Here is an 8,197-nt window from a genome sequence, read left to right as displayed (position 1 = left end):
CTGCCTCCAGAGCTGCTCGCTCTCCAGTTGCCGTGGTAACGGCTTCTGCAGCGCAAACTCGGCCCGTGTGATTTTTGATAACTGAAATGCTGAGGGGGAAACACACACACACACACACACACACACACACACACACACACAGTCCCCACCGCCCTCCTCTGTTCTCAGAACAGCTCCCCAGGAAAGAGGAAATGATCTGTCCATCTCTGCTGTGCATCTGATTGCTGCTGCACATAAAAAAGACAACCAACAGCTAGCTGTCTTTTAGTTTAAGGAAATATATATCTTAAATGTGCATTCCCTTTATTTAGTCAGTGGCAAAGCAGCTTTGGACTCCAGTTTTTTCTGCTCCTTGTTCTTTCCCCCAAGCTGTTGTTGATATCCTTCATTTGATTTGTCTTGCTGTTGCTAGTCCAAACAGCGCCTCCCATATTTATTAGCCTATAGGCAGCATGTGCCCCCTTCTTTCAGTCTCTCACAACATCAAAAAGGCAGCTGCGCCAATCATTCTGTCTTCCAATATCTCTGAATTCTCGATTACATCTATCTCCTCCTCCTCATCCTCCTCCTTCTCCTTCCTCTATGGCCACAGCAGCAAGTCTGTAAATGCCAAAGAGGCAGACCAATGAGAGACAGATGTCTGGTCATGCATTCATGCTTCTTCCCTCCGCCTCTCCATCCATCCTTTGATGTGTGCTGTGGACATTTTACAATAACATCTTTCTGCAAGCCATATGAGAAACACCAGCGAGAAGCAGAGAGGAGTGAGGAGATGTGAAAAACAGCCCAGTACTGCAGTGTATTAGCTCTCATTCAGTATAATTTGATTTCAGGACTCGTGTAGCATCATTTCTGTTGAAAACACAATAGTCCCGATATGTATGTGAATGTGTAGTTGTGCATTTCTCGGCACAGTTTTCTTCCTTTATTTCATTCAGATTTGTTGAAAATGAGAACATGCCTTGGTCAAGGACAGTGAGAAGGCATGCTTCTTATTTAGGTCAGACTGGCTGAGGCCTGTGGTGTGAGCATCAGCCAAGATCCAGAGACTGTGAAGAGAGGGAACATACTGTGTGTCTCATGCTATTTTTTCCCCCAGTTTGGTAAAGGGTGAAGCAAAAAGACAGCTTGCTGCTCTTCTATCTACCATCTGTTTTGGAGCACTTCTGATGTAGTTGGATAGCTGTTGAAACAAATTTGCCACAGTCCTTGGCTGCCGTAGGCCGGACTTCGCCAGCTGTGCTTTGATATCAGGTGAATCTATGCAGAGCATATTTTTAGATGGAGAAGAACAATCCATCAAGGCAAATTGTAATGTTTAAATTGTAGTGTATAAATTTGGAGACACTGTCAACAAAGGTAAATACTTGCAATATAAGAATTTGTGGCCATTACGAATCAAGTGAATGCACAGGCTCTTTCCCCCCATGGGTGCTCATTTGATACATGCAGATTTATTATATTTCTGATCATTTTTTACCCACCTTTTGGAGCCACTTAGCCCTTTATCACCTGTTTTCCCTCTCAACACATTATCAAAACTATAATCACACCATATGCAGATTAGGGCTTCTCTATCCAAAGCCCAAATTATTTTTATCCAGCTGACACACTATGTGGTGATGACAACTTGATCAGAAGTGTTGGATAAACTCAAAATAACTATTTAAACCACTAGAGTAGGTGTGAGACAAAGATTAAGAACAGAGTGAAAATGCACAATTAGCTGCTGGAGACGCTGTAGGTCTGTTAGCTTTGTGAAATCTCAAGGAGCCGAGATTTGTGTGTGCAACACTGACCCATCGACCATCCAGATGAATGAGCAGCAGGAAAGAGGGGCAACACGGTCCCTTCTCTGTTTCCTCCACTGAAGGTTCGGTGCCAGGGCTGTTTGGAACATGGGGCGGTCATGCTGCTGTCAGTGGCAGGTGCTAAGCTGCTGTCAGAGATCAGAAGGGCAGGTGATGGCAGATTAATGGGCAAGTGATAATGGTCCACCTGTTCACTCCTGTGGGGATAGCCAAGGAGCTGCTGGTTGGCACAAAACATAGTGAGAAAATGCTTAAACACAGCTCAATTGGTGATTAAAACAGAAGCTCCGGTTGCTTGGCCAGAAGGTTTCTGTAGCTCAAACAAATGACTAAATACAGCAACCCCCCGAACTGCCCCTGGGACCTGAACAGTCCCCCTCCCTGTAGTGGGGAGCAATATATACGTATATATGAAGTTTCCTCATATAATTTTGTGACTCAAACACTTGGGAGAAATGCAGTGACACTAGCCTGTTTAGTTCCATCTTTCTGACGTGTTCACCTTGGCGTCACCTTGCTTCAGCCGTGGCCTGATTGTGCCATTCAGCTGTTCGCCTACAGGGAACTGTCTGCTTTTCCAGATAGCGCACACCCAAAGGCTTTGCCAGTGTGTGCACGTGGATCTCAGTGCTGTTTTCCCTTCTGCATAACCTTGTATGTGTGTTTGTATTCAGCTCTAAGAGGCATGTTTGGTCTTGTCTCATCTCTGTAGATCATGGACAAGGCTCAGCTCCCGTCCGTGACTCTCATCGTTGGCTGTGGGGTCTCCTCCCTCACCCTGCTGCTCCTCATCATCATCTATGTCTCCGTCTGGAAGTAAGTAACCCTAGGAGTAAAGTCCAGCCATGTCAGGCTCTGACAATTATGCCATGTGCTCTGGTTTCTCTCTGCTCTGCCTACTCGTCCCTAAACTCTTTTGTCTCTTCTCCCTTTTTCAAAATTTCAGGTACATCCGCTCCGAGCGCTCTGTTATCCTCATCAACTTCTGCCTCTCCATTATATGCTCCAATGCCCTCATTCTTGTTGGACAAACTCAGACTCGCAACAAGGTAAGGCATTCTAACCTCCTCTTTAAACCTCTGAAATTCACTGCTTTGGGGACTTTGGAAGCAGCAATGCCACTGACACAGATTTCTCATTTTTCCTCTATCTGTCCTTCCTCTTGGGCTCCCACAGGTGGTGTGCACTCTCGTAGCTGCTTTCTTGCACTTCTTTTTCCTCTCCTCTTTTTGCTGGGTGCTGACAGAAGCTTGGCAGTCTTACATGGCTGTCACTGGTCGTCTGCGCAACCGCATCATCCGCAAGCGCTTCTTATGCTTAGGCTGGGGTAAGAGCACCTGTCTTTATGTTCATCTTTCTTTTTTAACACTTACATTTTTATCGCTTTTTAGCTTTGCTTTTTTAAACTTTTAGGCTCAAACTTTCCCCCATGTGGGTTTTTATCTTGCAGGACTTCCAGCGCTGGTGGTGGCTGTGTCTGTGGGTTTCACAAAAGCTAAGGGATATGGCAATGTCAACTAGTAAGTCTAGTCTCAGCTGGCCACTTTTGCACTTTGTATTTTCTCTGCATTTATTCTGAGAAAAGCATGCCATTAGCTCAAGAATTAATATTCTTCCTCCTTCTTTTTTCTAGCTGCTGGCTGTCTCTTGAGGGCGGGCTCCTCTACTCATTTGTTGGCCCTGCTGCAGCTGTTGTTTTGGTTTGTATTCTGACTTTGACTTCCCAGTCTATCACAATGCAATGTGTTTGTAGATGCCTTAACCATTAACACAGTGTCTCATCCATGTCTCATCTCATTCTTCTTTTAAACAGGTGAATATGGTCATTGGTATTCTGGTCTTCAACAAGCTGGTATCCAAAGATGGCATCACTGATGTGAAGCTGAAGGAGAGAGCTGGGTAGGTCTTATCGCCCTCATCAGTTGAGAAACAAAAGTCCCTTGAAGCCTGAGTGAGCCTGGAGTGTTAAATCTGTTGTTTCCTCACTCTGCAGGGCATCACTGTGGAGCTCCTGTGTAGTTCTGCCTCTCTTGGCCCTCACCTGGATGTCTGCTGTGCTGGCCATCACCGACCGCCGCTCTGCCCTCTTCCAGATCCTCTTTGCCGTCTTCGACTCTCTGGAGGGTTTCATCATTGTTATGGTTCACTGCATCCTGCGTAGAGAGGTAATTTAACAGTTAGATCCATTAAAGTCATAGGAATTAAAACAAAAAGGAAAGTTTGTCTTTATTGAAGTTACATGAACTGTAGATTGAGCAAAATGTTTTTTCCTCTCCATTAGGTTCAAGAGGCTGTAAAGTGCAGAGTAGTCGACCGCAAGGACGACGGCAATGGAGACTCTGGCAGTTCCCTTCACAATGGCCACACCCAGCTTATGGTGAATTTCTTGGCTTATTGCCTTTTTAATGTCTTGAGTGCCTCTTGCATTTTACCCTTAAATGAATATGTGCATACATTAAGCACTGATAGAACATTTGTTATTCTTTTATCAGCAATCTGATAATGAAAAGGATGGAGATTCAAGCAGACAAGGTAAGCCCCTTTCACAGTACATCAACTTTTTCCTCCTTCCCCTAACCATTTTTCCATTTGCAACCATTTTCAACCTCTGTGCGCCTTGCACTTAAAACATCTGATCATACATAATAAGAGGCCATGCTGTATTTGCTGAATCAATTTTTCAGATATGGCATGGTTCTTCATTGTTTTTCCAACACTCTTATTATTTTGCTAAAAGGAATGAAGAGTTCCTCTGAAGAGAAGATGCCTCCTCCTCAGCTGCCACTTCCCATGGGCTCCAACTTCCACACCCTGCCATCCAACCCTAGTAAGAGCCACATGCAGGCGGTTCCCGAATATTCCAGCCACACCCTCACCCTGAAGAGAGAGAAGAGCCGACTTGCAGGAATCGACCCATCTTGTGGGAAACCTGTGTATGTCTGCGAGGGGGAGCTTTTCAAACAAATGGATGCCGATCTCGCTCTGGCTCAGGTGGACGGCAGTGTCTCTGACAGCAGTGGGTACGTCCTCATGCCCAACACTACCTCCACCTTGAGGTCCAAGCCCAAAGATGACCCAACAAAATACAACATAAACATGGATCCGCTGCCACAAGCCAGGCTGATGCTCCTCGGCGGGCCCTTTGCTGAGCCCCAGGCTGCCTTCGGGATCAAGTCAATCCCTCCCGACCAGGTCAGTGTGTCGTATTCAGAGAGAGACTCACCCATTCAGAACATCCACAACATGTCCAGCGAGTCTCACATCACCCACAGCAGCCTGGAGAATACCTTTGAGTCCATGAACTCCATGATGTCCAAGAGTGAGACCATCTCCACACTGTCCATGAGCTCCTTAGAGGTAAGACATATGCCAAAGTATTATCTCTTGCAGAATAATTTCCTTAAGTATTTAATATGCATCTGAAACTAAACCCAACTTTCTTTGTCTTTGCAGAGACAGAAATCTCGTTATGCTGAGTTGGACTTTGAGGTAAGCATTGTTTAGACACTGCCTGTTCTCAAGAATATACAATAAATGATATGTGATATATATAATAATGCATGATAACAACTGTACATTTTGAGAATAAATCGCTTTTATTTGCTTCCTGTAGAAAATAATGCACACAAAGAAACGCCACCAGAACATGTTCCAGGACCTAAACAGGAAGCTACATCATGCTGAGAAAGATAGAGAGTCACCTGCTTCTGACACCAAGGTAAACACATCATAACAACATGCTTCTTTCATTTACATAGACATTAATATCCAGGAAATAAAGAGTAAAAACATATAACAGAGGCAATTCTAAAAAAAAGATTATTTCATATAAAAATGACCTTATAAAACAACCACTGATTTGTTTGTTGAACTATGGTTGTCGATACCTTGAGGTCATTTGAATGGAATGTATTTTCTTCCTTCCTTCTTACAGTCTGTGAGATGGAGTGTATCTTCAGGAGGAAGTGACAAAACGAACCACAGTGTGAGTGTCTATGTACAGCCTCACAATCTTAAAATTGACTGCCTACTGTATAGCCAAGACACACCATAAGATATTACAGCTGCCTCAAGGAGGAGCAATTTGCCCAAATGAATATTACTTTCATTATTAGAAAATCATTTCTGATGTAATGAAGCCCCTTCCAATTTGATTAAATCAGGAATTGCTCTGGGCTGATGAATGACACCAGTGTTAAAGTGGCTCCTCTTTGTGCTTCAACAGGACAAACAGCAGGCCCCTCTGGAGAGACCATGGGAAGGAGTCCGGGGAATACCACAGTCACCCCCTGCATGGGTGCGCAAAGACCTGGAGCCTCTAGCTGCCTCACCTTTGGAGCTGCACTCTGTGGAATGGGAGAAGACCAGCACTACCATCCCATTAGTGGGGCAGGACATCATCGACCTGCAGACAGAGGTCTGAGGGATTGGAGGTGGGGTAGCTAAGCCACCTGATGTCACCTTTGTCACCTTTTTGGTTTGGGAATGGGATCCTTTATGGATAGGGTAGAGGAAACCAAGAAAGGCAGGAAGTGGGAAAATAGGTCCCAGAATCAATGTCTTCAAACCCTCAACCAGAGCAGGGAGGAGGGAAGAAAAAGAGGGATGGAGGAGTGGAGATGCTGGTGATGGGATGTTTAATGTAGCTTCTCTGTGTGAACTTAAAGCATCTCGTGTCCGAGTGCTCTGAAGGGCAAAGAGTTAGTGGAGTGATCAGTGGTTTCCATGGACCAGGACTGGCTGTGGTTCCATTAATGCTTCGCTGGGAGTGTCCCGAACCTTTCAGCCTGGGTTCAGAAGATGTGGTCAACATGTCTGTGCTTCTTTTTTCCTTCAACTCAACCTTGGAGAAAAATATAATAACATTTAGACGGTATGTCCTCCCTGCTTCTCGGGAAGAACAGCCGGAACACTTGGCTGATTGTCTTCTAGCCAAGTTACCTTCCGAAATAAGACAATGCACAAGAGCATAAGGGACCAGTTTCATGTTTGGTAAATGGGCGCACACATTTTGTTTTTGTGCCGTGAGTTATTTTACTTTATTTTATTTTTTCAGTTGTGTGTTTATTTTTACTGCTTCATACCTGGAAGTGCTTCATCAGTTCTGAATATGAGACTCACTGTACTGACAAAATAACTCCTCTACTGGAGATCAGGCTTAATTATGCTAATAGTGCTTCTCACTGTTGTTACCACCATGGTTATTATTATTCCAGTGATTATTGTCAGTGTTACAATTATCATTGTTGTGGTTAATATTGAGTTTTTTAGCTTATATTTTGATTTTTCATTCCCCTCATGACTGTCAGGCACAAGATTTATTGTTTTATAATGTGACCTACAACATTAGGCTCCAAAAAAATGTATTCAATGCATCTGTAATGTGTTGTGAGCCCATATGAACTGCAATGGGACAAACATACTGAGTGGTGATGGAGATAGTGGTTAGTATCTCAACATGTCCTGGTTTCTTAAGCATTCTGCTTCAATACCAAAACACCAGCACCAGGATGAACACAGACTCTTACATAGGAAGAGCAGTGCACCCCGGGAAATGCTGGATGGAATCGTGGGATATCGTCCCCTCTCAGCTGGCACAAGATGCAGGCTCTTCCATGTTGTACATGAGGATTCAACAAGGCAGCCAGATCTTTCATCATCGCCATTTTGTTTCTCAGCCTTGCAGGACTCTTGGACTGAGCAGAGGCTCCTGGTGCTGATATCACGTCCCGTGCAGCATCGGGTCCTCAAGACTTCAACACATTTGTGTTTTCAGCCATCAGTGTGAAATAGTGCAATATGATGGGTGCTTGATGCTCAAGCAAGACTGATATTACGATTTAGGCAGAGTTTTTTTCTTACCAATGTTTCAAAATTTTTATACCATCTTCCTCATATTTACAGAGAAAATAGATGCTTTATGAGAAGACTGTATTAAAAGTATGTATTAGTAATTCAAGGAATTTATATTAAGACTCCATATTTGGAGCTCTCTGTGACAGGTAGATAATTGTACTTCTATAAGGCAAACATTATATAGAATGAATGATAGCCTATGAATATGTCTAAACTGTGCATCAGGATGTTTGTTATTACTCTCTGCTGTGTAGCGATGGGTAATTGAATCTCATGTCTTCTGTAACAGTGTGTTTTGATAACTTTGTCAGTAATTCAACAGTATGAACTACCAGCCAATTCCCCTGTCCCTTCAAATATCTCTGTCCTGCCCACAACTCGGTTCATACCTAGAGTTACTTCATTGTTGATTACACATTTGTATTTTGTCACAGCTTAGTTTTTTATGTTCTGTTTTACCTCCTGTAAGTGTACAGTTTTCACAGCACAAAATGAATGTGACCTATTTCTAATAAAACACATCTATATTG

General features: G+C 43.7%; 1 protein-coding gene across 2 annotated transcripts in view; it reads left to right on the top strand.

The window, feature by feature from the left end:
- LOC109958734 (brain-specific angiogenesis inhibitor 1-like) overlaps positions 1 to 8,197 on the top strand; it is a 22,771-nt gene extending 14,574 nt beyond the window's left edge. The window contains exons 19-32 of one of the 2 annotated variants that reach the window (XM_020597620.1): positions 2,524 to 2,627; positions 2,758 to 2,860; positions 2,988 to 3,138; positions 3,262 to 3,331; positions 3,445 to 3,511; positions 3,625 to 3,710; positions 3,805 to 3,976; positions 4,093 to 4,188; positions 4,304 to 4,343; positions 4,549 to 5,168; positions 5,265 to 5,300; positions 5,425 to 5,529; positions 5,746 to 5,796; positions 6,037 to 8,197. In XM_020597620.1, the coding sequence (XP_020453276.1) occupies positions 2,524 to 2,627; positions 2,758 to 2,860; positions 2,988 to 3,138; positions 3,262 to 3,331; positions 3,445 to 3,511; positions 3,625 to 3,710; positions 3,805 to 3,976; positions 4,093 to 4,188; positions 4,304 to 4,343; positions 4,549 to 5,168; positions 5,265 to 5,300; positions 5,425 to 5,529; positions 5,746 to 5,796; positions 6,037 to 6,234 (1,899 nt within the window). In that variant the 3' untranslated portion in view covers positions 6,235 to 8,197. The remainder of the gene's footprint in view (positions 1 to 2,523; positions 2,628 to 2,757; positions 2,861 to 2,987; positions 3,139 to 3,261; positions 3,332 to 3,444; positions 3,512 to 3,624; positions 3,711 to 3,804; positions 3,977 to 4,092; positions 4,189 to 4,303; positions 4,344 to 4,548; positions 5,169 to 5,264; positions 5,301 to 5,424; positions 5,530 to 5,745; positions 5,797 to 6,036) is intronic. The other variant, XM_020597621.1, reaches the window with a different exon arrangement.

This window comes from Monopterus albus, unplaced genomic scaffold (assembly GCF_001952655.1).
Source record: "Monopterus albus unplaced genomic scaffold, M_albus_1.0 scaffold34.1, whole genome shotgun sequence".
Lineage (NCBI taxonomy): Eukaryota > Metazoa > Chordata > Actinopteri > Synbranchiformes > Synbranchidae > Monopterus > Monopterus albus.
The sequence above is the reverse complement of the archived record's forward strand: the minus strand, read 5'-3'. Positions and strand labels throughout refer to the sequence as shown.